We start from the raw sequence: 27,907 nt of genomic DNA, 5'->3' as shown, positions 1-27,907 counted from the left end.
CCGGCCCCGCCCCATCGACCCAACTCCTCACTTGGTAACAAACACTTCCACTTCCTGGGCTCTCTTTTCTTCTCCCGCTGCGGGGAGCCGCGCCGAGTGCAAGCCACACCCCCACCGTCCTGATTGGCCAGATTTGTTCACCCCGGCCCCAGAGCTCGAGTTAATGGCTTCTGATTGGTCCACGGTGATTCACACCCACGGCACAGCCCCGCCCCCAGCTTTAGGCGCTGGGGCGGGCTCTGGAACGCTCAGACACCGCGCAGGGCGGGGATTGGCTCCCTCCCTTCCTGTGCGTTCTCCACCACGGTTCCTGGGACACCTGCTCACTGTCCCCAGTGAGGTGCTCAGCTCCCCACTCGAGCTCCGCGAAGCGGGAAGAAAGGCGTGCGTCCCCGGCCTTCGACAGGAACCGCGCTGAGCGTTCGCAGGGCAAGATGAGCGTGATCGCGGCAGCCGGGGAGCCTCTGCCCCGGCTCTGCTGCCTGGAGAAGGGTCCGAACGGCTACGGCTTCCACCTGCACGGGGAGAAGGGCAAGGTGGGCCAGTTTATCCGACTGGTGGAGCCCGGCTCGCCGGCCGAGAAGTCAGGGCTGCTAGCCGGGGACCGATTGGTGGAGGTGAACGGCGAGAATGTGGAGACGGAGACGCATCAGCAGGTGGTGAGCCGCATCCGCGCGGCGCTCAACTCTGTGCGCCTGCTGGTGGTCGACCCCGCGACGGACGAGCATCTCAAGAAGCTGGGCGTCTCGATCCGGGAGGACCTACTGCGCACCCAGAAGTCCGAAGAAGCCGAGCAGCCTGTCGCCACTGTCGCGAAGGAGACTGGAGAACAGGCCGAAAAGAACCACCTGGAGCGGGTAAGTGCGGGCTGAGCTGGGTATGGGACTGGGATTCCCGAGAGACTCGGGCGCCCCGGACGTCCAGCACTTTCTGAAACTCGAGCAGCGAGGAGGAAACGGCTTCCGCCCTCTGACCCGAAGCGATCGCTGTTCCTGAGGCTTCGGACTCCGACCCGCGACCCCGTAGCCTTGTCCGTATTCGCCTGCACTTTCGGTTCCCTTGAACTTTGGGGAGGTGTCGCAAAAGAATTCAGTCCCCTTCTCAGCTCCCATTACTTGAATTCTGTCTCCCATCCCGGACTCCCTGGAGCCTTTTCCTGGGCTGTCCTTGACTGCAGCTAAACTTAACACTCTTTCTTTTCTTTTCTTTTCTTTTCTTTCTTTCTTTCTTTCTTTCTTTCTTTCCTTCCTTCTTTTTTCCCTCCTCTCTCTCTCTCTCTCTCTCTCTCTCTCTCTCTCTCTCTCTCTCTCTCTCACACACACACACACACACACATTCTGTGTTTATGTGTGTCTGTCTGTCTGTCTCTCCCCTCTCGTCAGCCCTTGTGGATGGTAGCTAAAATTGGCGTGAAGACTGAGTAACAAACAAGAGGTCCCTAGGAAGGCCCTTGAAGCCCTACCCAAACCTCCTCGGTTCCCTAGTTTGTGCTTCATTAACTCGCACCGATTGGACTTCATCCTTCTCAAGTCTAAAGTGACTTCTAAGAAAGAGAGGAAGTCCCAGCGTCTCAGAGCGAGGGGTGGGGGTGGGGTACAGGGAGGAGGCACACAGGCGTCTTGGGGGTGGTGGCTCTGCCACCCTGGAGGATTTATGGTCCTCTGGAATGTGAGGAGTAAGCGCTCGCTAGCTGGTATCTGGGAGCCTGGTGGGAGGACCTTGGATGGGGAGGAGAAGGGGAAAGATGGTTGGGGGAGGGAGCAGTCGGAAGGCCAGGCGTCGTCCCTCAGAGTCCACGTGGGCAGGTGGTCTCACCCTTATTGTCACCGCTCACCCTGATAGCAAGCCGGCGGTTGGGTTTGCTCCTGTTTAGTATTTCCCCCAAACAACCACACTTTGGATCAGCTGCTGGAGGGGCAGCTGGCAAAACAGAGCTGTTGTGCTGAGCTTCCGATCCCTAGAGAGCCAGGAGGGAGGAAAGCCAGGCTCCGGGCTCAGACTGGGGAGCAGGATCCCTTCAGTGCAGTAGCTCTCTACCTGGTAGCAACGACATGTGGCAGCAGTATCCATGGAGCCAGGAAGATTCTCCCTCAACAGAGAAAGGGCACTCACTGTTCAGCCTTAAGGTTGAAGGCGGAGCCTGAGAGTACCAACTGGTTTGGTGGAAGTGAGGTCACCAGAGGCCCTGTTCTGCCAGAGTTTGGTGCTGGGAATGCCAGGGCCACCAGGTTCCCACTTCCTGCCAGTGCCAATTGGCATTGGCAAGCAGTAGTAGAGCCCCTGGCAGCAAATTGGAACAGGTGACCTCTGCTCTTAGGCACAAACCCAATTTGAACCTTGTCCCGGGTCCACTGATTCACTATTACCTTCACGTCCACCCTCACCCCCTATTTTTTTCCTTTGGACTTTAGCATCAGAGCAGATAACCAGCAGCCTCCCCTCACCCTCCCTATACACACCGAGTTCCAGTCGTGCTCAGCTCCTCCCCTTGCCCTTTCGGTGGTGCTGCTGGGTGCTGGAGGGCCACGTCAAGCCTGCTGTGGAAGGTTCTACATCAGACTGTTTTGTATCTAAAACGGCAGTAGGCTGGGGCTTTCTCTTGGAGATCTGTCCTGAGTCAGGGTCCCTGGGTGGTGGTAGGACCACCTACCTATGTGTCGATTCTTCAGGCCAGGAGACTCAAAGTAGCTCCATCCTGGGGACACCATCATAGGACATGGCAGTCGCTCTCTGAGCTTTGATTTTTCCCATCTGTAAAATGAGAGCACTGGGCAACATGGTCCGTCTTTTCAGTAGTTATCAGAACAGCAGCCGGTACTTGTTTCCTGGGAGATGGTTAAGGTCATCATTGCCCGAACCTTGAAAAGTTCAGTCCCTTGAGCTTTGTTCTGCTAAGCTTCTCTGGTATAGAGCTCCCATATCTTGGTGTGGTAAGCTTGCAGTTGACACTCCTCCGTGCCTCATCCAGTATTGCAAAACATGCCAGTAAACACTGAGACATCCCTACCCTCTATGTATAAGGCGCCCAGCTGAGATTTGACAGTTAGTTTTAGCCTGGGTTTGTTTGCAGAGCGGGAATGCTCTGTTAACCTCCTCGGTTCTCATGTGACAGAGGTGTCAGCCAGGCTCCGGATGCTGTGGCGGAGACTGTGTGGCATCTTGGTGGGTCAAGAGCAGCAGGGCAGGTGAAGAGAGGTGCCTGGAACATTGGCTATCCCCGCCGGCCTGCTGAGGCCCAAAGAGGTAGAGGTTTCTTTATTGAAAAAGCAGAGTTTTATTATGTAATTCTGGCTTATCTCAGGTTGACCTCAACTCATAGAGGCTCTCTTGCCTCTGCCTCCCAGATGCTGGGGTGACAGGTGTGGTCCACCACATTTAGCCCCCACCTTGTTTCCAAAGACAACATCTCATGCTAAAGCCTGGGACTTTTAGATTGTAGGAACTGTTGATTTGTTTTGAGAAAGGAGCTCACTACATCCTCTTGGCTGGGTTTGGAACTCAGTGTAGACTGGCTGGCCTTGAACTCAAGATCCTCCCGCCTCCTACATGCTGGGATTAATGGCACACCAGGCCAAAATTTATGAATCTGGCTAAGCTGACCACTGAGCCCCAGAGATCCTCCCGTCTCCACCTCCCCAGCAATAGGATTATAAACCTAAACCTCTACTGCCAGCTGTTGGGGAGTGGATTCTGGGGATTGAACCCAGGTCCTCATGCTTGTACAGGAAGAACTTTACTGTCTGAGCGACCTCGCCAGCCTTTTGCCTGCTTTCCTGTTGTCTTTCCCTACCAGATACAGGACAAGGCCTAAATCCTTGAATTTTGGCCCAGAGCAGGGCCTGGACAGACCTGAGCCAGCTCAGCTGTACTAGCTAACCTGTCGGAGCCTGGTTTCTTCATCACCCTAAGCCTTTGTTTCCTATTGTGTAAATTGGGAATGATGGCAGTGACCTCATGGGGTTATTAGGATTACATAAGTCCATGTATAAGTCACTCAATACTGGCAGCTAAGCTAGTACTCAGTAAATGTTGACTGTTGGCATTTGAAGTAATAAATAGTTCATAGCACTGATTCCTCCCTACCTGAGCAGGTGCAGCTGTGGCCAAGCCCAGTGGTCAGAGTCCTCACAGATCCCTGTTGTTTAGTGTTTACGTGATGAGCTGGGTGTGGTGGCTCAGGCCTGTAATCCCACTGTAGGCAAAGGCAGGAGGGCTGCTACCTCAAGGCCAGCCTGGGCTACAGGACAAGATTCTGCGTCAGTATTCATGCATTTGTTTATTTATTTTGGTTTTTCCAGACAGTTGCTCTTTGTAACAAAACAGCCTTGGCTGTCCTGGAACTCGCTCTGTAGACCAGGTTGGCCTTGAACTCACAGAGATCCACCTGCCTCTGCCTCCCCAGTGCTGGGATCAAAGGTGTGTGCCACCACTGCCCAGCTGTATCAATATTTAACAATGATAATAGTTCTGTGTAGTACTGTGGTTCTCTACAATATTGGCCACCCACTCTCTCCTACTGCTCTGCTCTTTCCCAGCCACAGCAAAGATCCGAATCCCCTCAAGCCAGCCCTACATCCTTGTGTCTCTGTGCTCACCTGGTCACAGTCTCCACCTCTGATACATGGGAAGCCCCGGGGTTATTCGTATTCCAACCAGTGTTGGTTATTCCACCTACATTGCTCTGTATCTACTAGAGGGAGGTGTTCAATAAATGGTTTCTGAATTAATGAGTGAATACATAACAGCTGTAAGGGACCTTTGTCCCAATTCATCCCAGTCTAGCACACCTGGGCTTGTTTGTGCATCCCGTACACCTAGAGATGAAATTCCAGATAGAATCAACCCACTCCTTCTCGCCTACTGGCAGCTTCCCCTTTGACGGGGAGGCCAAAAGTCTAGGCTTTGGGGTCAGACACATTAGTGTTGAGAGTCTCCGCTCTGCTGCTTCCTGGCTGTGGAGCCTTAGTCCCTGCAAGACTTTGCTTCCAGTCAGTGAAATGGGATACCAGTCCCCAGCCTACAGGGTTGTAAGGAATAGCAATCAGATGACAGACACGGATGGGAAAGCACTCAGATTCAGCCAGGTTCCTCCTAGCTTTGACCCTGATCATAGAGGCAAAGACACTGTAGGTACCCCAGGAAGCAGGATAGATGGGCGGGTGCCGTTAGCAGACAGGTTTAATTTGGCCAAGGCAGAGCTTCAGAAGGGCAGACTTTAGTAGGACACTGCTGGGTGTTTGGCTTTGAGATGGACAGGTCAAGGCCCAGCGTGGTGGTGCATACCTTTAGTCCCAACACTCAGGGAAGGAGAGGCAGGTAAGTCTATGAGTTTGAGGCCAGCCAGGGCTATACAGTGAAAGCCTGTCTCACAAAAAGAAAAAGAAATGTATAGGTCATGCCATTGTGGGATCATTTTCCCTGTAGTTTAGCCAGCGTGGCCCTGCTTCTTAGCCTGGGGCCGTCAATAAGTTAGTCTGTTTGGAATGATTGTCTTAGAAGCAGAAAAGGGCTTCCTTCTCAAGAAACCCCAGATTGATGGGGAAGGAACTTCCCACCTGTGGCGCCTCTGGGAAAAAGTGAGGCAATGCCTAGGTGTTTGAAGGCCAAGGAGCAATGTCAAAGTATGTTGGAACTGTGACCTCTGGGGAAAATAAGCTATAGCTGCTGATCATTGGTGTTTACTAATCTGTCCGAAGGTCGAAGGTAAAGGTAGGGTGGACCTTTGGAAAGGAAATGTGTTTATGCATGTGATCACCATCACCCCAGGCAGCCCCCTCCCTTTTTTTGAGACAGGGTTTCTCTGTAGCTTTGGAGCCTATCCTGCTCTTGTAGACCAGGCTGGCCTCGAACTCACAGAGATCCACCTGCCTCTGCCTCCCGAGTGCTGGGATTAAAGGCATGCACCACCAGGCTCCCAGGCAGGTCTTTTATGGGGATGGAGAGAGCTGTTGGCCCACCCAATCATGACCCCATTGGTGTGTGGGCCTCCCTTTGGCCACACAGTTGGGTTATGTTACAGGGCTGGCTCTCCAGATAAATGTGGACCTCATCAGGACCATCACAGTGTCGTAAACTCGGGCTTCTTTGTGATAGTTTGTCTGGCATACATAAGGCTACAGGTTCAACCCCCAGCAACACAGACATAAGACTGGCAATTCAGGGTGCTTGAACCAGCTTCATGCAGGAGTTGGGTTAACTAAGGTTCATTCCTGTTGGAGCAAGAGCTTTAAGGCCTTCTATCCCCCAGAAAAGTAGAGATGCTTCCTAGTAGCTCAGCCCAGAAGGGAAACAAAATCCCAACCCTTACCCACTCCTCCCACCCCTACTTTGCCTTGCTTTTTCCCTGCAGCGCAGAGATCCCAGGAGGCTGGCTTTGGCTGTTGCCTGAGCCTCCCCTCCAGGTAAAGCAGCTCACTCTTCACATCTCCAGCCGTGAGGATATTTCAGTCCTGTATCCGAAATAAGGACAAGTGGTATAGACTCCCTGAAGTCAGGTGACTTCAAAGGCAGCATGGTGACACAGAGAAAATCAGCCAGATCAGAGGCAAAGGCAGCCTCTCCATGTGCTTGTCAGGGCACAAGCCCAATGCCCACGGCAAGTTCAAGGAGTAGAGCCTGTTTGGGGCTGCCCCCCGTCACCCCCCTCCCCGCAACATAGCGGCAGAGTGAGGCTGCTGAGCCTTTAGCCATGGACCACGTGAAGTGTCCAAGCGAAGTACGCTGGACATGGGGCCTGGTGCAGGTTGATAATCCTTATCTAACATTCCTGGGACTAGAAATATTCTGAGTTTTGGATGTTTGCCAACTTGGGAAGATTTACACAAACCCGAGATATAGAGATCTAGTTCTGTCGAGAGTGCCTGCCTAGATGCCCTGAGTTCTAGCTACAGTGCCACTTAACTTGGGCATGGTGGCACTCTCCTGTGATTCCTAGTCTTCTGGGAAGTCATTCTTGGATATGTAGTGAACTTGAGGCCAGGCCAACGTGGGCCAATCTGGGTTACAGGAGACTCTGTGTGTGTGTGTGGGGGGGGGGGGCGGAATTCAGATTTCTGGAGCGATTTCAGATTCAAGTTTTTAAACAAATCCAAACTTGAAATGATAATATTTTGTATTTTGATTACATTATAACTATTATCTCCTTTGTGTGTGTGTGTGTGTGTGCGTGCTAGAACTCACTGTGTAGACCAGGTTGGCCTCCTGCTCACAGAGATCTTCATGCCTGTCATTACTACCATGCCTGTTTCTTTTTTTTTTAATAAATTTATTTATTATGTATATAGTGTTTTGGACACCAGATCTCATTATAGATGGGTGTGAGCCATTATATGGTTGCTGGGGATTGAACTCAGGACCTCCGGAATAGCAGTCAGTTCTCTTAACCTCTGAGCCATCTCTCCAGCCCGCCTGGTTCTTTTTGAAATCCCCCACACTTGGTATACTTGTACTCTGTCGTGTTCCTCCAGCTCTGACTTCAAATCCTGCTGTCCCGTTATCAACTTTCTCCCCTCTGTGAAATGTGGGCATATTTCCCTTAAAGAGTCACAATTGGGGTTTACGTGAGAAAATATATATAAAGCCCTCGGCATTGTGCCTAGTCCATATTGTACGTTCAATAAACGGTAACTGCTATTTGTTACTTCGGTAATGAGGCCCGGTTTCACAATGAGCTCCTTGATTGTCCTTGCTTAGCCTCTTGGGACAGCCCATAAATCGGCAGCTTCTGAGAGAAGGGTGGGGGTTGGTGGTGGTGGACCGCATGCCAGGCAGGCAGGAAGGCACCTGGCGGCCAGCCTTGGATGGTGTCCAGCTAGGCAGTAGCCCAGGTACCAGCCGGCTCTGTCTCAGGCTTCCCCAGCCTGGAAGAGAACAGAGCCGAGGAACTCTGCTTCCCCCTAAGGCTCCCTGTCCAGCACTGAGAGGAGACACTAGTCAGAGCAGCTAGTCAAAGCGAGGACCTGGCTCGGGGCCTCTTGACTGAGGAGTGCTGGTGTCTGTGAAACAGCGCCCATTTTAGCTCCCCTGGTTCCTCCTGCGCCCTGGCTCCTACAAGGGCCACTATCACCACCACACACACATTAGCAATTGTGACCTGAAGTGTTCTTATATGGATGAAGAGGTAGGGGCCTATGGGGAACTTGATGACATCATCTGAGATGAGAGGAAGGGTCCTACTGGGAACCTGATGACATCATCTGAGATGAAGAAGTAGGGGTCCTACGGGGCGCTTGAGATGACATCAGACTTTGTAGTAGCCAAGCCCACATCAGGATGAGCAGAGGACACCATTAGCCTACAGGGGCTGAAGTGGCCTAGAGTTCCAAGCCCCTGGTCACTTCTCAGCCTGCCTAAAAGGATAGCATCCCGTGCTGCCTTGACGAGGCAACCATAGGCAGAACCAAGCCATCTCCATCAAGCTTCCTTGAGGAACAATGCCAGCTCCAAGCCTATGTCCCCAAGTCCACAAGGAAGGAAAAAACCAAAAACCCTAGCTGCTTCCCACAACAAAGCAGAAATGTCACCAGCCCCTCCCCCTAAGGTCTTCTCCTTGACCCTCTTGTTCCCTCATCTCTATCAGGGCTACTTCTCCAGTGTGGGACAGCGGGGCACCAGACTCATTTCCATAAATAAGAACCATGGGCTGGGCTGGTGAAGAACAGTCTTAAAAAGTGTTCCCTGGTCACCCTGGGGGTCTTCCCACTGTCACAGCTCATCACTACTGGAGCCTGGAGCTGGCTAGTCCTTGGGAAGTGGTAGAAACTGCCCTGCCATTTCTCCTGAGCCCATCACCATGGTATCAGCCAGGGAGGGGCCAGGCCCAAAGGGGCTTTTGTCCCCCAGCTACCCAGCAGACCTCCCTCAAGGGGGAACAGGGAGTGGCCTTGGGTTTGCTCCCCAGAGGCAGCCCTAGGATTAGGGTATCGACTTTCCCCGACTTTCCAGGTGGCCCGTGGGTGGAGACTATTGGATTCCGTGCCCCCATCCTCTCTCCCTGGCCTGCACAGCGTGGGTGGAGATGTTGGCCTGGCTTCTTAGGGTGGGGTTAGGATCCTGGGGCAGAGGGTCAAGGGGCAGTCTGAGAACGGAAGGAGGGAGAAGACTCCTTGAGGAGGGTTTGGAGGCGGTGCTCCTGGCCCTCTTGGGAAAAACTGAAAGTTCAGTTAGTGCAGCCCCATTCAGGTCCTTTGACACCAGCCACCCTCCGACACCATTGCCTGGAACCAGTCCCGATTTTTACTTTGGAAGTTTTATGTGAAGGCTGGATGTACCCCCTGGGCCCATGTTCCCATGAGGTCCCCCCCCCCCGCCCCCCGTGCTGTATATCCTTCTGGAGTTGGCACGAGTCCCAAGGCTGCTTAGGGTAGAGGGGCACACACACCAAGCCCTGGAGAGTGCCGAGCTTTTCCCTTTGATCTCTTTTCCCGGCGGCTGAGTCCTAGCTCTGGTACCTTGCCCCTCCCCCATCTCGACTTGGCTCTTAGCCTGGGAACCGGAGGCCTGCCCCCAGGGGACTCCTCTAAGCTCCACCCAAGCTGGGATGGGCTGACTCAGCAGCCGCGGTGACAGCTCCTGGGGACTGGAAGGGAACCGGCTAGTTTCTCTGAAAGTTGAAAGCACTCCCCTCCCCAGCTTGTGAAAGAAGAGACCTAGACCAGGGGTCCTCAACCTTCCTAACGCCGGAACCCTTTAATGCAGTTCCTCGTGTCGCGGTGACCGCCAGCCATCAATTTTTCGTTGCTACTTTATAACTGTAATTTTGCTACTGCTATACATCATAATGCAAATATCTGATATGCAGTGTATCTAATGTATGACCCCTGTAAGGGTAGTTCGACGCTCCTCCAAGGAGTCTCGACCCACAGGTTGAGAACCACGGAAGGTCTGTGAGCACTGCAAGGAGGGGTCTTTCTGTAAGTAGAGTAGAGGCTGCCTTTCCCCTTACTTGGGAGCCTCTAAGTCTTCTTGGTCCTCGTGTTGCCAGAAGGTTGCAAAGTGGACTTTTGAACTCTGACATGTGTCACTAGAAGGGATGCTGAGGTAACATTTGCTGAGGTGGAGTAGGGAAAACCCGAAGCAGGGACTTGGAACTGGAAGGCAGAGACACCTAACCCAGCCCTGCCCAGGCAGGGAGCCACCTCTCCTGAACCCTCAGCCTGGTTCTAGCCACAGTGCCAGCCTGGGCATGCTCACAGCCCCGTCACCCAGGCAGGCTTTATCCTTCCACTCAGCCTGGGGCTCTGGCTGCCAGAGGCGTGGAGCTCCCGGAAGGAAGCCTGTGGTTTCACTAGCTCCCAGACACCTGGTTAGTGTGAGAAGAGCCCCCACCTTCTGCCCTTCACTAGGCTTCACTCCAGGCTGCCTAATGCTGGACCCAATGCTTAAGGACAGCCCGATGTGGTGGGAGGAAGGCAGGTCCCCAGTCAGACTGAGTGGGCTTAACTTCTCTGAGTCGCAATTTCCCTGTCTTGGAAACAGCTAACAGCCGGGCCACTGTGGGGAGGGTGGGGAGGAAGGAGAGGCAAACTGAGATTCCACAAACTGAGGGCCACAGGAGGTGTGTGGCTGAAGCCGAAAGCTGAGCCTGTCCTGGTGGCAGCAACTTGTCAGACCTGTTCAGCTCACCTAGGCAGCCTGGGGGAGGGCCCGTGGCAGCTTTGTGGAGGGATTAGCTGGAAGGAGGAGAATCCTCACTCCCGGAACTACGTGGTGCTGGGGGGCTGCGGCAGGGGCTCAGTCACAGCAGGGTAAGGGGCTGAATAGGCTGAGGGAAGGAGGGGCCTCCTGTGGTCCCCTCTTCTTGCTGCTCATAGGGTTGTCTTTGCTGTTTGAAGTGAGGGGTCCCTGGGACCTGGGTAGGTCACTAGGGAAAATGCACCTGTCACCACCTCTGTCTTCTGGACTCTGCACACCAACATCCTGAACACAAAGCCTGCCCAAGCATTCTTTTTCATCTTTGTGTGTTTGTATGTATGCTGTGTGAGGGTGGGCGTGCCATGGCCATAGGACAACCTGTGGGAGTCTCTTCTCCCTTTCTACCTTGTGTGTCCTGGAGATCAAACTCATTGGGTTAAGGTGCTTGCTGCCCCCACCAAGTGAAGGGATGGGACTGGAGGCCTGTAAGCCCCCCCCCCTTCAGTCCTTCCCACCTGTCCCCTCCCTTGCCTTTTGTACCCCCCAGCTGAGGATTTGGGTTTCAGAGCAACCTGGCCACCACCCTCCCCGACCCAATATCCCAGAGTTACGTGACTGTTCTTACTAGCAAGAACAATGGTGGAGTCTGGTATGTGTGGGGACTTAGTAAGAACAATGGTAACATCCAGATCTGCGCAGGGACTTGGAGTTCCAAAGTGCTGCTTTAGACTGTGTCATTAAGTCATTGGGACTCAGCAGCAACCCAGAGAGGTAGGTAGCAATAAACACCCTCTATAAAGGAAGACCCTGAGGCTCAGAAATGGAAATGATTCGCCCCAAGTCACTAGTTAGTAGGAGAACCTTTGTTGCCCCACAGGGTGGGTGGCAACCCAGGGTTAGTCAGCCTTCCAGTGGCCAACAGCCTGCCCCAGGCTTGGAGTTGGGATCAGGGTAGTGCTTGGGAAGGGCTTACAAAGCCTCCAGCTTCTATAGGCTTGTGTTTATACTCTATCGTCTGTCAGTCTGTGTCGTGTGGGCATCAAGGCTGTTGCTTCAGAGCTCAGCTGCAAGAGAGGATGGAAGATGTTGAAACTGTTGACAGCTGAGTATCGGGGTGTACAGAAGACATCTAGGGCTTGTGTCCTGGGGGTGGGGGGCTGGTGAGATGGCTCAGGGCATCAAGGCAATTTACCACCAAGTCTGCTAACCTGATCTCCGCCCCCCATGGTGAAAGGAGAGAACCAAACCAACTCTCACAAGTTGTCCTTTGACCCCACTTGTGGACTGTGGTGTACATATTCTCTCTCTCTCTCTCTCTCTCTCTCTCTCTCTCTCTCTCTCTCACACACACACACACACACACACACACACACACACAAAATAAATAATATTAAAAGTAACAGACTGGGTGGTGGTGGCGCACACATTTAATTGCAGCACCCAGGAGGCAGAGGCAGGCGGATCTCAGAGTTTGAGGCCAGCCTGGTCTACACAGTGAGTTACAGGACAGCTAGGGCTACACAGAGAAACTCTGTCTCCAAAACAAACAAACAAACCAAAAAGTAACAGGCCCTACTTTCCAGGCCACAGTCTTTGACAACATTGGCCCCGCCCTGCTTTTCATGAGCTCCTCCCCTTATAAATCCTTGGGAATTATTGAGAGCCACACACTCACACACACACACACACACACACACACACCCTGTTGTTCCCTATATCCTTGGCAGGACCTACAGCTGGGGATGGTCTCATCTACCCCAGGACCCACTGCAAAACACACACACACACACACACACACACACACACACCCTGTTGTTCCCTATATCCTTGGCAGGACCTACAGCTGGGGATAGTCTCATCTACCCCAGGATCCACTGCCCTGCCATCTATGGGGTTTCAAGTTATCAGGGTCACATTTCACTGGGCCATTTGGCTCACTGGGGTCAAAAAGGGAGCCCACTAGAGATACAGATCTTTACTATAAACAGGCTGGCCATCTTTGAATAAACAGCTATCCTTGCCTTCTACAACAGAGAACAGATACAGGGGCCAGGGGCCTGCACAGGAGCCTCAAGTATCCAGCCAGGCCTCTGAGGGCCAGATGAGCCCTGGGTGGGAAAGGATAATTCCAAAACAGCCTGTGAGTAACGGCAAAGAGGGAAACTAGCCCCAGGCAGGGACAGCGGCTTTCCCCAGAGCTGCTCAGCTCGCTACAGTGCTAAGTGTTCACTCACATCTGAGGCCTGGCCAGATCCTCTTGCTCTGCTCTGAGGGCTCCAATCACCACTGGATTATCCCAAATCCTAGTCAGGGAACTGGAGAAGGCGGTGTTGGGATATTGTGGAATGACGTGCTTCCTACATCCCCACAGCGTGAGCTCCGGCCTCGGCTCTGTACCATGAAGAAAGGCCCCAATGGCTATGGCTTCAATCTGCACAGTGACAAGTCAAAGCCAGGCCAGTTCATCCGAGCAGTGGACCCAGACTCTCCAGCAGAGGCCTCTGGACTCCGGGCCCAGGACCGCATCGTGGAGGTGATGCCCTTTACAATGCTGTCTTCCTTCCTAATCTTTGGTGCTTTGGGGCAGCCTTATGCCATCTATGGTTTGATTAACCCATGGCTTATGACCAATATGGCCAATTCAGAGGTGCTGGATGGCAGGCAGCTACACAGGTAGAGCGGAGGAATGGGAAAGAAGGATGTTAAGTGGTAGGTGGGAGTGCCATGCCAGCAGGCTGAATGGTTTCTTTTCCCCTTGCTTGGGTTCTGCTTTACCAAATACACACCCTACGCCCATGATTTACCTGCCAAAATCCAAGTAGATACCAGAGGCCACCTGCATGGCCTCTCTGATGCCTGGGCACTCTGGCCAGGCATGAGGCTGGATCCAACAGCCTCTCCTGAGTTCAGCTTCGAGACACTCTGTTCTTCGGCTGTGCTCACCGGAGAGGAAATGTGAACTAAATGCTTGGGCTGGTCCCAGAATCACAGTGTGAGAACCTTAGAGCCACAGATCAGCTCTTCCAAGACTTCTCACTTTACACGTGAGAAAACCAAGGCCCAGAAAGGGAGGACGGAAAGGAGCCCGGCCCAGGCTCCCAGGCCTCCCCTCGCTCCTGCTGTGTTTGTGTAGTCTCTGGGTATTTTCTTTGGCTCTTCCCGTTTGTCTTGCTTCCCAGCTGACTGTCAGAGAACCACTGGCTGGCTGGGTTCAGGACAGAGCACTTGAGGGAATCAGCATTCCCAGGAAGGACTTCCTCCACCTGCCCAGCCCAGCACTGAGACCTGTGTAGGTCATCCTCGTCCCTGCCCTGCCTCACAGGTCAATGGTGTCTGCATGGAGGGCAAGCAGCATGGGGATGTGGTGTCTGCCATCAAGGCTGGAGGGGACGAGGCCAAGCTGCTGGTGGTGGACAAGGAAACCGATGAGTTCTTCAAGAAGTGTAAAGTGATCCCATCACAGGCACACCTGGACGGTGAGCGCACAGCTGGGTGTCCCCCCACCCCAGCCAGGGAAGGGATGTGGCCAAGTGCCTAAGGCTTGGATTGCAAGGGAGAGCCAGCAGCACGGGTTGGTTAAGAGTAGAAGCAGGGATGGACCGTGAGTGTCTGAAGGGGGCAGGTTACGGCCGTCAACAGTCATGAAGGAGGGGATGAGGTTCGGATCAATAGCAAGGCCTGGCCTGAGCCTCTCCCTAGTCCAGCGAGTTCTCAGGCGATTCCTCTGAGAGGAAAGAGTTAACTCCGGGGACAGCCTCCAGCCTTTGCTGGGCAGATCAGAGTCCAGTAACAGGGGCCCAGTGCTCCCCTCCCCCCCCTTCTGTCAAGTTGCCTTGGAAACTCAGGCTTGCTGGCTCTGGAGAGTAGTGGGTCCCCTTCAGTCCCTGGGCCCCAGCTCTCCCCTTCCCCTTCCCCCACTCTCATCCTGCCAAGCCTGGCATCGCCTCCTGTTCAAGCCAAGCCAAAGTGAGTAAGGCCGCCACACCAGGCAGGAGGGGCTGATACTCCCCCCCCCCCCCCCCACACACACACCTATCCCTTAGTCCGGACTCTCCCTGGGAAGATGGCTCCAGAGGGTCATCTGGTATCCTGTGCTGAAAAGTAAACCTCCCTGGACTTTGCAGTGGGTGGGGCCCCCTGAGCATCAGGACTACAGTAGAAGGCCAGGGTCCACATAACTCAGATCCCCAAGAGGAGCGACACAGTGGGCTGTCAGGGGCAAAGGATCACATGTATCATAACTAATATACAGGGACACCCCACCCATCCTAACTGCTTCATGGAGGTAGAACAGCCTTCCCCCTTCACAGGCCATATGGGAGGCCACCTCAGGCCTGGCTTTCTCTCCCGCTGGCCTTGCCTGACCCTGCCCAGGGCACTGTCCTTGAACCTTCTTGTCCCCTCATCTCCAGGTGACAGATACTTGGCATTGTTCTCTCTCCAGGGCAGCAGGGCCCAGCTATATAATCTGAGGTGTGGCCATAAACCTGTCAGACCTGGGATGTGTGGACGTGGAAGCCGGACTATCTGGGTCTTGGAGATCCGGCTCAGGTCATCAGGCCATCACTGAGCCATCTCTCTGACCACAGGGGACCTGTATTTGATTGGCTACCCTTGAACTCCATACCATCTTAACTCTCCAGCAAGCCTGGCATCTTGACCTGGGTCAGAAAGGTAGCTCAGGGGTAGAGAGCACTATTAGTGGACGGAGGGCCGTGTTTGCCCAGCACTGCATGAAGGACTCCTTACAGGGAGCTGTCTTGTCCGTCACGGGTTGCCAGTCAGTATCAAGCAGCACTCCAGCATGACCCTCCCCTGCACCCCCCAAAAAAAGTCCCCCCTAGTTTGCCAAATGAGACATTATGAAAATACATTTTATTGAAAACACCAGAGTACCACACTGTAGTGGGGTCTTGTTTTCTGAGATTGTCAAACAATTTTTCTGGGCACTGTGTCATCAAAATGTCAAATGCACATACAGTGGGCTGCAGCCTTTGCCCTGCAGCAGGGGGTCTGGTGAGCTGCCAAGGCATGGCTCTGGGTCCTCTGCTCTCCTCCCCCAGAGGTTCTGGACTAACCTTTGCTATCTCCCTCACCTAGGACCCTTGCCTGAGCCCTTCACCAACGGAGAGATACAGAAGGTAAGGGGTCCCCTACCCGCTCCTCTGTGGGGACAGGGCAAGTGGTGGCATGGCTGGGAGTCTGGCTCAGGCTGACACATCAGGGCCCAATTCCAGTGTCTTCCTGAGCGCTAAGCCATAGGACCGCCAGAGTACCCCACCTCCTGTCAGGGGTGAGGCTGCCACTTGGGAAAGGCTTGCCTGGGCCCCTCTATAGCCCCCGCCTCTAACTCCCACCATACAGAAGAGGCCATTCTTCCCCCTAAGAACAGAGCCTCAGTGTCTGGATGCTGGTCCTGCTACTTCCAGTCTGAGCTGGAAGAACAAAGTCCCTCCTCCTCGGGCAGAAGGGAGGGGGGTGAGGCTGGGAGCCAGCCGAGGCCATGGAAGGACCCAGGAAGGGGCTGAGTGCCAGGCTCACACCCCGCCAAAACCTCTACTCTGGCATGGGCTGTCTCAGAATCAGACCACAGAGCCTGGAGTTGGCCAGATCTGTTTGAAGGCTTCCTTTACAGAGACCTAATGGAGGCAAGAATCAGACATGATCCCCACCTTCTGCCACCCCATCCCTGGTTCTATAATGTTCCATCATCTTATTCCTAAAGACCTGGCTGGCTATTTTGGGGTTAAGGCCTGGAGAAGACTACCAGAGGTTAAGGGACCATATGCATTCCTCATGCCAAACAGGAGGACCTTGGTGGTCCTGTGTTCCCAGAAGCCCCTCTTGGGTTGCTGATTCAAAAAGTGAGTCAGTACTCAAAAGTGTTGGGGAGGATGAGAGATTCTGCAGTTCCCTGCCCCCTGCTCAGGTGATGGATGGAACCAGGCTGCCCCAATCCTTTTAGGAATGTAGTAATATAAATCTGGGATTTGGATGGATGGCCAAGCCTAAGCAAGGACCCTGCTCTAATGAGGCCTCCAGCTTCTCACCAGGAGTTTCCTTCCCCATCTCCTGCCCACCCATACTTTTTCCTCTCTGTGCCAGGAGAGCAGCCGTGAAGGCCCTGCAGAGGCAGCTTCAGAGAGCCCCAGGCCAGCCCTGGCAAGATCTGCCTCCAGCGATACCAGTGAGGAGGTAGGCAGGTCCCATGGGGGCTGGTGACTGAGTTCCTTACGGGACGCCATTTCCAGGCCGCTCTGGTTCCTGGCACACCAGCCTGCCTTTGAGGTCACATGGGGAGGTGCAGTTTGTTCTTGTGACCTGGCTACCTTGGTCATGGCCCCAAGGGATCTCCACCTCTCTGAGGCCAAGGACTGAGGAGCCCTCGGAGATGGACACTGATTCTCTCCTCCTCTCCACAGCTAAATTCCCAAGACAGCCCCAAGAGACAGGAGTCCACGGAGCCCTCATCTACCTCCTCCTCCTCCGACCCCATCTTGGACTTCAACATCTCCCTGGCTGTGGCTAAAGAGAGGGCCCACCAGAAGCGCAGTAGCAAGCGGGCCCCGCAGATGGACTGGAGCAAGAAAAATGAACTGTTCAGCAACCTCTGAGCACTCAACCAGCCGCTGGCCAGTGCTGGATGGCAGAGCCACCCACCCACCTGACCTAGCCTCCTCTCCTCCCCAGTCACCCACCAATCAACTTTCAAATCAGCATCCGCACCCCGACCCCTTCCTGACAAATCTGATTTTCTTAGGAATTCTGTCCTTCCCTCACCTTAGGGAAGGGGAATGTTTCTGTCCCATCCCCATACTTATCCCTGAGGGCTTCATCCTGCCAAGTGTCCCCTCACTGGTCTGCCTAGGACATCACTGGGACCCACAGCAAGCAAGGACCTTTTGACCAGACAAGAAGTTTTCCCTCAACTACATGTGACGACCAAGTCCAGGGCTCACCGGGGACTGACTGTAGCGGCCATTGCTTAGAATGGACAGGGTGCCTGAGGTCCTCGGAGTTATGGCTTGGGCTTCTTTGATCCATTTGATTTTTTTTTTTTTTAAGAGTGTAGCATTGCAGAATTTAGAGGGGTTCTTGTTTTCGTGATTCTTGTGATTTCCTGGTTGTTTGTACCCAGAACATGGCAATGGCTTCACCCTTAGACTTTTGTTTCTATTCTCACTCTGAAAGACCTGGGCAGCACGGGGAAACCCAGGCTGCGTCTGCCTGTCCTGAGCCAGGTGCCACCACTGTAAGGAAATGCCTTCAGAAATTCACTGGTTCCTTTAAACCACCTGAGCCTCTGAGTCTTCTTTGCTTCGCCTCACACCCTCGGGTCTAAGAGCGGACAAAGACCGGTGCTCCCAGGGAGCTGGCCTCTGGCTGGGAGGTGGGACACTCCTAGAGTGGCTTTGCAGCTACTCAAGAGTCCACAGGGCCCTCCAGCTCTGTGCTTAGCTCCATGTCAGTGTATCCTGGTACATGGGACAGTGGGGGTGTTTATGGGGATTGTGGCAGAGGAAGCTGAGAGGGCCCTGAGGCTCCTCGGTCCGAAGTGCTACAAGTGAGACCTCACTACAGACAGAGCTGGGTTCAGGACCTGAGGATGACTTTCCTCCCTGTTTCCCTGCCCCCCACCAAGGAGTGCAGATTTTCAGCAGTCTGAAGCTGCCACAGACACCCCTTATCTGCCCAGTGGCCTGATGGGAAAGCAGATATCCAGCACAGGAGAAAACTAGTCCACTTAGCCACAGGACACACTGTGTGGCCAGGCGGGATGGAAGGGACTTTGCAAAGGGAATATACTGCCCAGGCTCCCTACTGGACCATGTCCTAGGTTAGGTGTTCAAAGATGAAGGGGACTGTGGCCCCAGCTACTTCCTGCTCACCTATTCTACAGAAAGGCCACTCAGAACCAGGTTGCTGGGCTGAAAGGAACAAGTAAAGAAAATAATAGCTCCAGGAGAGAAGGCCTGGAGCCCTCTGGGTTGGGAGAAGGGCCATTCACTATCTGGCCCTCTTGGCATTAAGGTCTGGATTCCACCAGCCTTAAGAGAAACCATCCAAAGCCCTTATCACAGTACCTATCATCTGCCCGCCTGCTCAACTGGGCCTGGCCTCCACCCACGCTTCTACCCTTTGGCCCCAGGTGGAGGTCCCTAGGCTGGTGTAACAGGGCTTGGAAGCACCCCTCCCTACCTCACCTGCTGGGTGGAGAAGCTGTGGGGGACCTTTAGCTCCGAGCTGGACCAGACTTGGCTAAGGTCTAGAGCAGAGTCCAAAGGGAGCCAGTAACAAATTTCACTTCAAATTCAGGCATTCTGGATTGCAGTTTTCTCCTGTGCAATCTAGGGTAAGACGCCAAGACCAGGGGCTAGGAGGATTTGGCAATAACTTTATCCAGAGCCATCTCTCACACAACTGCACTTCTAACCTGTCAGAGCTGTTTTGAAAATATGCCTGACCTTTCTTGATGACTACCTCAGATAAAAGCAAGGTACGGGGACAGTTAGAAGTAAAAGGATTGGGGTGGGGGCGCAACACAACACCATCCAGCACACTCTAGAGAACTTTGCCAGTACCCTGGCCGTCCCGAATCTATGCTTCTGCTGCCCCCTAGTGGCCATATTGGATGCAACTGCCCAAAAGAGGGCAATGAACAAGACGGGAAGGCGAAGAGCCCGATGCTGCAGGAGGGGGCTGTGGATAGCCTCAGGTTCTCTCACCTGTATCAGGCCCCAAGCTTCTCTGACAGGGACGCTCCTCAGATACAAGGAGATGCATGCGGAAGTCATTCTTCCCTCAGACCTGTCTGACTCCAAAAGGCTGAAAGCAGAACCAAGGCCACCAGGCAGGAGCCAGCCCACACCATCACAGGTCCCCTATCTTTCCACCGTCAAGTCCATTACTTGGTCACTCTGGTCTGCAGAGGACAGCCTTCTCCATGAGGACGATGAATGAAGGGCTGAAGGAAGCTGCCTAAACGCATGTTTTACTCAGCAAGGGCCCCAGGGAAAGGCTGGCTTTCCAGCCTTCAGCTCCCACCCCAGCCTCAATGGATGCCAGCCATCTGTTCAGTGCAACCAGAGTCAGCTTGTGGTTGGGAGTAGGAAGGAGTCTTCTTGGCCACTTCCAGCCAGAGGTGGCCACGGCAGGCTCAGGACGGCCTGGAGCAGACTGGAGACCCTGGGCATTTATCTCCCATGCAGCTGTCTGGCCTTGGGAGTGGACAGTTCCAGTTCTGCTCACATGGGGTGGCGGTTGCGGGCTCTGCCAACCCAACTCTGTAGGGCTTCTCCTCCATGTGGCTGGTCTGCTCCAGAAGCCACTGCCGCTCTGCCTCGCTCACTGCCAGTCTGAGGGTCACCTCCTGGAAGACACTGCTCACAGCCACCTGTAGGAGCCAGGAGAGCAGACCTAGCGTTACAGCCGCATCCCTGGCGCCAACAGCTCTAGCTCCCTAGGCCTCTCCCCTGGATGGCTTTACCTGCTTAAAATGAAGCTTCTGGAACATCCGGATGCTAGGCTCATTTCCTTGCCCAATTTTGGCCTCAAACTTGGTGAGACCTAGCTTCGTCACGCCTCCAGAGTTATCAGAGAGAGAGGGGGGCACACAGTAGAATAAAACCTCCACCAGTCTCCCTGTCCCTGCCTGCCATCTGCCTCCTCCCTCGGGCCTGAAGAAGGCTCAGCTGAGGCCTACCACGTGGTCAGCTCTGTCTTACCATAGGACATCATCAGGAGAGACGCCTCGGTGCCAAGGCCCTGGCCTCTGCAGCTGGGCTCTAGGAGAAAGCACACCATGCTAGAACCAGGGACCAGGCTCCAGCATCCCTGACAGGCATCGGCTCACTGGTCTACCCACGGAAAAGAAAGGCACAGGCAGGTAAAAGAAGGCATGAGGCTCCCAGCAGTCTGAACCCCCGTCCCCTTCGCCAGGGAGCTCTTGGGAGAGGCAGAAGGGGCTCCGCCACAGCATGGCAGAGCTTCTTTTTGGAGGATCCCCTCCTAAGCATGGAACAGATGGAGTCTGAAGACTAGAAACTCAAGGGTGAAGGGCAGGAGTGGGGGGGGAGACAGCGCAATAGTAAAGTGTTTGCAAGGAAGACCAGAGTTTGATTCCCAGACTCGGTGTAAAAAAGCCAGGTGTGGTGGCATGCATTTTGAAGCCCAGTACTGGGGACAGCCAACCAGTCCAGCCTACTTGGCAAGCTCCAGGCTGAAGAGAAACCCTGTCTCACACACACACACACACACACACACACACACACAACACACAACACACAACACAAACAAAACCTAAAAAGATGACATTGAGAAACAAAAACCAAGATTGTCCTCTGGGATGCGTGTGTGCACACACAGGTTAAAGTCATACCAAGGGATATGGAAGAAAATATGAACCCAAGGGTTAGTCATCATGCTGGATGTGGGACAAGGGAGCAAGCTGCGACAGTTAAGAGCTAGCTGACCTGGGCACCCACTAAGCTCTCTGAAGTTCTGGCTGGGCCAGGAAGGACAAACCTGCAATCATGACCTCGATCTCCCCCAAGGTGGGGTCTTCTAGGTCTGTGAGGAAGAGGTTCACATCTCCCACCATGCAGCTCTCTTCAGGGGGGCGAGGCTGGGCCTGCCACTTTGCTGCATCCAGCACAATGAAGGTGCACTCTGAGGGTGGACACAACAGTTAGGGCCTGCAGTCTTCAAAGGAAAAAGGTGAGGATAGTGTTCCCACCCAAGCCAGAGAAGAGCAGGAGAAAGGGGTCGGCGCCTTGTAGAGTTCCGGGTCCGCCTTTGATCTGAAGCGAGGAAACAGCCTTCCCCAAGAGGCATCTGTACTCAAAGGAACAGGGACCCAAAGAGTAGGACCTGCACCAGGCTATGGCAAAGGACATGAGGGCAGGGCCTAGATTAATGGCTAGAAACCAAATTGATTAGTCTAAATCCCTCTAAGCCCAGTGCCTGCTCAGGAAAGAGGACAGTACAGCCAGTCACAGGGGCCACTTCAAGTGGTTCGAGCATAGGCAACCTCCAAACGTTTATACCACAGTTTAGTGACACCCCGAGAGGGGCAGTAGCTGAGAGGTGAGAAAGGACGGGGAAAGTGGAGGCTGCCTGGGAGGCTGGGGCGGGGAGGGGCGCTCCTCACTGTCTTCATCTTCACACCAGCTGCCCTGCATGGCGTACTCCTGCTCTAGGGTCAGCGGTTCCGAGGCTGTCAGGTGCCGCAGCTCCTCCGACTTCATCCACTCGTGGTACCTGTGGATGCGGGGAGTGGGGGGAAGACTTGGTCTTAGATTGGTGGATCAACAGCATGGATTTCGCTGGGTGCGGAGGGACAAGCCTGGATGCCCAGCACCTGGGAGGGGGAGGAGGGAGGATCCGGAGTTTGAGGTCAGCCTGAGAGTGACAGGAGACCCTCTCTGAGAGGACGAGCGCGCAAGCTCTGTCTGCAGAGAGGACTCAGTGTTGGCCTGTCGGCACCACAATTCCAAATCGCTCTGAAGTACGAGCATAAACACAGAAATGAAACCCAACACACAGTATGGGTTCATGCTTTCTGAGATGAAGAGGAGGAAGGCAGGGATGAAGGCCCCACAGCACTGACAGAAGACTCAAGAAGAAGGCTGTGGTCAGTCAGAAAAGGCAGGTCTTTCCCTCAAGCAGCAGAGAGGGGCAGCCTTTCCACCCAGGAAAGCTGTGCCCAGCTTTCCACCCAGGCCTTGTGAAGTCAAACATTCCTCCAATTCCTGAGGATAAGGATATGCCAAGCCAGCCTCAGCAAAGACGGTTGGGCAGACCTCCAGGGACCTCCCCAAAAACAAAACTAGTGGTAGAGGATGGGAGCATCTTCTCTCCACAGTTAGTTTCTCAATCTACCAGGCATTCGCTGATGAACCCCACCCACAGGAGTCCCTGCCACTCACTTCTGGCCTTTTAAACAGTACCTATCAAGATCATGCAACACTCTACATCTGGAGCAGGCACATGGAAGGGCCATCAGTAACCGAGAACGAGGAAAGAGGACATGTCTTTATTCTTTGCTACACACATTTAGATGATGCAATTCCTAATTTAAAAGCCAAAAGGGAAGCTGAGAGGTGAAAGGGGGAAATGGGAAGCGAGTTCTCCACTTCAGCATTATCCTTCCTGGATGTAATTTTATCCCCTTTGGAGACACAGTCTCTCTGTGAAGCCCTGGCTGACCTGGAAAGCTTACTATGTAGCCCAGGCTGGCCTCAGTCTCACAGAGATCCACCTGCCTCTACCTCCCGAGGGTTCTGCAGCCTCGCACAAGTAATGTTCCCTAGGACAAAACCGGCTCCGAGATTAGGACTGAAAAAGGCCTTTTCACTGGGCCGATCTCCACTGCCCCCCACACAGCAACAACTGCTCCCAGCTGGGTTACCTAGGCACATGTTCGGAGGTGTAGGGTACCAGGACCACCTTCTTGCCCAGCAGCACGGTGTTCTGATTCAGCCTCATTGTAGCTGCCTACAGGTGTGAGAGTTAAAGACTTCAGAGCCCCAAGTGTTTTTCCACGTAGGGTGGAAACTCAGGCTTTTCCTGTACGGGTAGGGCTATTTAACAAGGGGGCGTCCTGCCTTTCCCCCACGAATATTTGAAAGAACAGAGATTCCAAAACTCTTGCCAGATAAAGAACCAAAATGGCCAACAATTCTCGGTTCTCATCTCGGGGGCCAAGCATTAGCTGCGGTCTCTATTCCCAAGAACTTGGATTTATCAAACCCGAACGCCAAATAACTAGGATTCACACGCGACGTGCCCCAGTCCTGGGAGTCCACCCTCAAACGACTTGACAACCCCTCTTTAAACCTGTTTTCCAACCTTCCTTCCAGCGTCCACGCCACCCGGCTCTGGCCTTCCCCCCTTTCTGGTTCCCCACACCCCACTCGAAGTTCTCAAGCCTCAGCGCTTTGCGCGCCACGACAGTGGTTCATTGACCCTCTAACCGCCGTAGTCTGCAAATTGCCAAGCTCACACCCATCCCCCGCCGAGGAAGGCGTCCCCAACAACAGGCGTCAGCACCTCTGCCAGACAGCCAGGTTTTCCGCATGCGCGGGGGCGCGCACCCTCCACTTCCGCCACGCAGACGGCAGCCGCGGGGCCCAATCCCGGCCACGCCCCCGCGAGGCGCCCAATCAGAACACGGTGCCCCTCTCGACGCGCTCTCCTGGAAGGTGGGCTGGGGAATATGCGCATGCGTGCTGCGGGCCCTGGTGCGGGACAGCTGGTGCCGGGTGGCAGCTGAAGAATTGGAGGCGGTGGCCACTGTGGCCCGGAGCTAGCTGTGCTGCAGGTCTGGGACGAGTGGGAGGGTAGGATGCGGTGGAGATAGGTGTGAATTTTGGAGTCTCACCAGGAGTGAAGGAGAGGGAGAGGCTCTGAGCCGGGATCTTGAGAAGGGAGGGAGGCTTAAGGGTAGGGAACCCTAAGGTAGGGCGGAAGACAGGTGAGGCAGCGGGAAGCTCCATTTAAAAGAAGCTCTGGGGCAAGAAGTTAGGATGGCGGGGCGACCTAGGAAAACCCTGGCTGTCTGCTGTAGGCCGAGAGGCAGACAGCTGTGCTGGCTGTCCTGTGTAGAAGTGAGCTCACAGATACTGTAATGAAGTGGATATAAGCACCCTTAGGTTAAAGGAGGGCTTTGACGGCGTCTTCGGAGGCCCCTCAGTACTTGGAGTGTTGAACAGCATCCAGGCATAGAAAAGTGCCGTGCATAGCAACGGTAAAGTTGGAAGGCACTGTCCAGGGAGCTGCGTCCCACCAAGGCTGTCCCATGACAGACACTGAAGCCAAAGTGTCTGAGATCAGAGGGCTGGAGGTGAAAGAGGCAGACCCCAAGTCTACCCCGTTCCCATCTCTGTCCGTCAGAAAACTAAAGTCTACTCTTTCGTCTTAGGAGCCGCAGCAGCTGCTGGCCTTGCACAGAAGCAGCCTCTTCCGCCAGCCCTTCTTCATTCTTTGGAGATGGTGGGTGAAATCACAGAGACCGGGGAGCTCTATTCTCCTTATGTGAGTTTTCCTCTGTAAATGTGTTCTGCTCACCGTCATGCTTCTGGTGTCTAGAGAAATCCACAGTCTGGGCAGTGGGGGCACACACCTTTAATCCAGCACTTGGGAGGCAGAGGCAGGCCGAACTCTGAGTTTGAGGCCAGCCTGGTTTACAGAGCAAGTTCCAAGACAGACTCCAAAGCTACACAGAGAAACCGTGTATCAAAAACAAAACAAAAAAGGGGGGGAGAAGCCCACTGTTCTGGTGGTTGCCCTGGTTTAAGCAAACCCTGGCAAAACTGAGACTGAAACTTCACGGGGCCGAAGTCAGGGTTCAATTGTCTCAGCCCAGACTATGAATATCAGGCTCATTTCCCCTTTCATTTATTTGTTATTTTTAAAAGTTTTTATTTCTAATGACGCGTCTGTATGTGGCTATGGGCACGCCTACAAAACCCAGAAAAGGGCACCGATGCCGTGGAGATGGAGATGCAGTGGTTGTAAGCTGCCCAGTGTGGGTGCTGGGAACTGAACTCAAGTCCCCTGCAGGAGCAGCAGGTGTTCTTAAGTGCTGCCCTGTTTCTTCAGCCCCAGTTCCCTTTCTCGATGCCTCCCATAGAGTGTCAAGCCAAACACAACTAACTTGTTAAGTCTCCCGTGATGTCTGTCTTGGGGCCTCTACAGATTGCCCACAGTTCTGCCGTTCAAAAGGGCAGTCCCTGACAGCTGTGGTCTTGGAGTTTCATCCAACTCAGGAGTCTTCGGCCTCTTTTGTCTTTAGCTGGATTTTAAATTACATAACTTTTATGGTCTCGGATGTCAAAAGAGATGAACTGCAGAGACTTCCAATTGCCGTTTGGTAGAGGCTGCAATTATGACAATTAGACGGATTGATTTCTCTCTGTCTTGAGTCTGTGGCCCCGTCGCTCCCCCACGCACTCAGTTTATCTTCTCTGGGTAACAGCCAGTCGATTGCGGTTATTACGACACAGGGCCTTCACTGCGTACGTAGCTGGGGGTGATCGTGTGAATAACCAGGATTGACTCACAGCCCTACAGCTCTCACCATGAAAAGTGGCTCTTCTCCACGGAGCCTTCCTTCTAGAACTTTCCCAGCTTCAGCAGCTGCTCTGCTGTTCACACACAGCCACAGAATCTTCCCCTTTCCCTCTGCAGTTGACCAGGGCAGGTCTCTCTCGAATGTTGGAATGGAAGGGACAGCGAGCCTCCGTTTGTGCAGTCATGTGATCGTTGCTAGTCTCCTCTGTCAGCAGTAAGACATCTGCCCGATCCCTAAAAGTTGCCACGGTTTCTGCTTCTTACAATAACTACAAACTGAGAGACAAGGAAATGAGTCATTGCTGTGGCTGAGTTTTAGAAGGAAAGCAGTTTATGGCCCCATTTCTTGTGCCTCTGCCTGTAATGGAATCATCCACATGCTACCGTGTGTCCGCAGGAGCCTGGAGAGTTAGGCCTGCATGCCTGCGGAGCACTGCTCCCCCAGCTCCTTTTCTCCCTTGCATTTTATATGTGTTTTATTTTATCCAGGGTCTTTGTGGTTGCTATAAACAAGTGCTGGGTTTGTTGTTGTTTTATTGCTTGTTTTTTTTTTTTATCTTAATAGTGAAGAGAAATGTGGGGGAAAGATGGGTGGTGACGGCTTAACCAGGAGGTGGTGTCAGGGTTCTGCGGACAGCAGCCTCCTTCCTGTGGGTCTTCATTTTTCTTTTAAAGATTTATTTTTAATGTGGGTGAATGTTTGGACTGTATGTATAGATCACACGCATGCAGTGTGGAAAGGCTGGAAGAGAACATCAGGGAACCCCCCCCCCCCCGGAACTGGGGCTATGTCTGGTTTTGTTGTTGTTGTTGTTTGTTTGTTTGTTTGTTTTGTTTCTGCTTTTTTCGAGGCAAGGTTTCTCTGTGGCTTTGGAGCCTGTCCTGGAACTAGCTCATGTAGACGAGGCTGGCCTCGAACTCCCAGAGATCCACCTGCCTCTGCCTCCCGAGTGCTGGGATTAATGCCTGGCTCTATGTCTGGTTTTAAGCCACCACATGCTGTGAGTTGAACCAGAGTCCTCCGTGAGAGCAACAAGTGCTCTTTATCACTGAGCCATCTCTCCAGATCCTGAGAATTTTTTTAAAATTAGTTTTCTGAGAATTTTGTATAATGTGTTTTGAACATATTGACCTCCTCCCCCAGCTCCTCCCAGATCCTCCCCACTTCCCTACCCACTCAACTCTGTGTCCTTTTTGAAACAAAACCAGAACAAAAATCCATCAAGTTCAGCTCGTGCTACCAATATATTCTGGGATGTGGCCTCCTACTGAGCATGGGTCACTTGCCAGGGGCTACTCATGCTCCTGTCTCGGCAGCTTTCAGTTGCCAGGGGTTCCTTGACTCCACGCCCCGCTTCCCCCTCTGTGGGATTTGCTCAGCTACGGGCTGCTTCCCTGACGTCACCCAGCCTCTGACTCATGCTCCTTCCCCCTTCCACCGCCTCGTCCACTTTACCTTAGGGCTTCTTCATCCACCATCCTAGAATAACGGTGTGTGTGTGTGTGTGTGTGTGTGTGTGTGTGTGTGTTATTGGTTTTTTGGTTTTTTTTTTCTTAATGTATACAGTGTTTTGCCTGCAGGCCAGAAGAGGGCACCAGATCCCACTATAGATGGTTGTGAGTCACCAAGTGATTGCTGGGGATTGAACTCAGGACCTCTGGAAAGGGAGCCTCTTAACTTGCTCTTAACTGCTGAGCCATCTCTCCAGCCCTGGTTATTGTTTTTTAAGTTTTATGTTTTGGGGTATTTTGCTTGCGTGTGTCTGTGCGCCATGCAGCTGGTGCCCACAGAGTCCAGAAAAGGACATGAGATCCCCTAGAGCTAGACTTAGAGATGGTTGTTAGCTACCACTTGGGAGCTGGGAATTGAACCTGGATTTTAGAAAGAGCAGCCTAGTGTTCTTGACCACCGAGCCACCTCTCCAGTTGCACACCACCACTACCCCTGCCGCTGCCGATGCCATCCCCCTTCCCCTCTCTCCTCCTGCCCTGTCTCTCTGAGCTTATTCTTATCATTTGAAACCCTGTTGTGTGTGTATCTGTGTGGGGGTATGTGAAAATGAGTGCAGGCGCTCATGGAGACAAGAAGAGGGTGTTGTATACCCTGAAGTGATGCTTGTGAGATGCCTGACATGGGTGCTGGGCTCCAAACTCTGGTGCTCTGCAGGAGTAGTAAGTGCTCTTAACCTATAGTTCCCTATTC

At 53.5% G+C, this 27,907-nt stretch overlaps 4 protein-coding genes across 11 annotated transcripts in view; 2 read left to right on the top strand and 2 right to left on the bottom strand.

The window, feature by feature from the left end:
- Cd300lf (CD300 molecule like family member f) overlaps positions 1-1,225 on the bottom strand; it is a 43,494-nt gene extending 42,269 nt beyond the window's left edge. For both annotated transcript variants that reach the window (XM_038325900.1, XM_038325901.1), the window contains exon 1: positions 32-1,225. The gene's annotated coding sequence lies outside the window, so the exon portion shown is untranslated. The remainder of the gene's footprint in view (positions 1-31) is intronic.
- On the top strand, positions 242-17,926 carry Slc9a3r1 (SLC9A3 regulator 1). Of its 2 annotated transcripts, XM_038325898.1 has the most exons (6): positions 242-857; positions 13,004-13,165; positions 13,955-14,108; positions 15,733-15,773; positions 16,738-16,827; positions 17,055-17,926. In XM_038325898.1, the coding sequence occupies exons 1-6, from the start codon at positions 435-437 to the stop codon at positions 17,244-17,246; spliced, it is 1,062 nt and encodes a 353-aa protein (XP_038181826.1). In that variant the 5' UTR covers positions 242-434; the 3' UTR covers positions 17,247-17,926. The 2 variants fall into 2 exon arrangements, with proteins under 2 accessions (XP_038181826.1, XP_038181827.1); XM_038325899.1 differs by lacking the exon at positions 16,738-16,827.
- A 1,677-nt stretch (positions 17,927-19,603) lies between these two features.
- On the bottom strand, positions 19,604-23,732 carry Nat9 (N-acetyltransferase 9 (putative)). Of its 6 annotated transcripts, none has more exons than XM_038325905.2 (7): positions 23,683-23,732; positions 23,042-23,127; positions 21,782-21,891; positions 21,157-21,300; positions 20,358-20,417; positions 20,120-20,214; positions 19,604-20,026 (listed from the first exon to the last, which is right to left on the bottom strand). In XM_038325905.2, exons 2-7 carry the CDS (start codon positions 23,116-23,118, stop codon positions 19,790-19,792), a joined length of 723 nt encoding a protein of 240 aa, XP_038181833.1. In that variant the 5' UTR covers positions 23,119-23,127; positions 23,683-23,732; the 3' UTR covers positions 19,604-19,789. The 6 variants fall into 6 exon arrangements, with proteins under 6 accessions (XP_038181833.1, XP_038181835.1, XP_041910878.1 ...); XM_038325907.2 differs by having other exon boundaries at positions 23,599-23,706; XM_042054944.1 differs by having other exon boundaries at positions 23,638-23,704.
- Positions 23,733-23,830: 98 nt separating this feature from the next.
- Positions 23,831-27,907, top strand: part of Tmem104 (transmembrane protein 104) — a 59,356-nt gene continuing 55,279 nt past the window's right edge. Inside the window, exons 1-2 of the mRNA XM_038328738.1 lie at positions 23,831-23,953; positions 24,554-24,666. Coding sequence (XP_038184666.1) covers positions 24,622-24,666 — 45 coding nt within the window. The 5' untranslated portion in view covers positions 23,831-23,953; positions 24,554-24,621. The remainder of the gene's footprint in view (positions 23,954-24,553; positions 24,667-27,907) is intronic.

This window comes from Arvicola amphibius, chromosome 4 (genome assembly GCF_903992535.2).
Source record: "Arvicola amphibius chromosome 4, mArvAmp1.2, whole genome shotgun sequence".
NCBI lineage: Eukaryota > Metazoa > Chordata > Mammalia > Rodentia > Cricetidae > Arvicola > Arvicola amphibius.
Note: the sequence above shows the minus strand (reverse complement) of the source record. Positions and strands in the feature narration are given on the sequence as shown.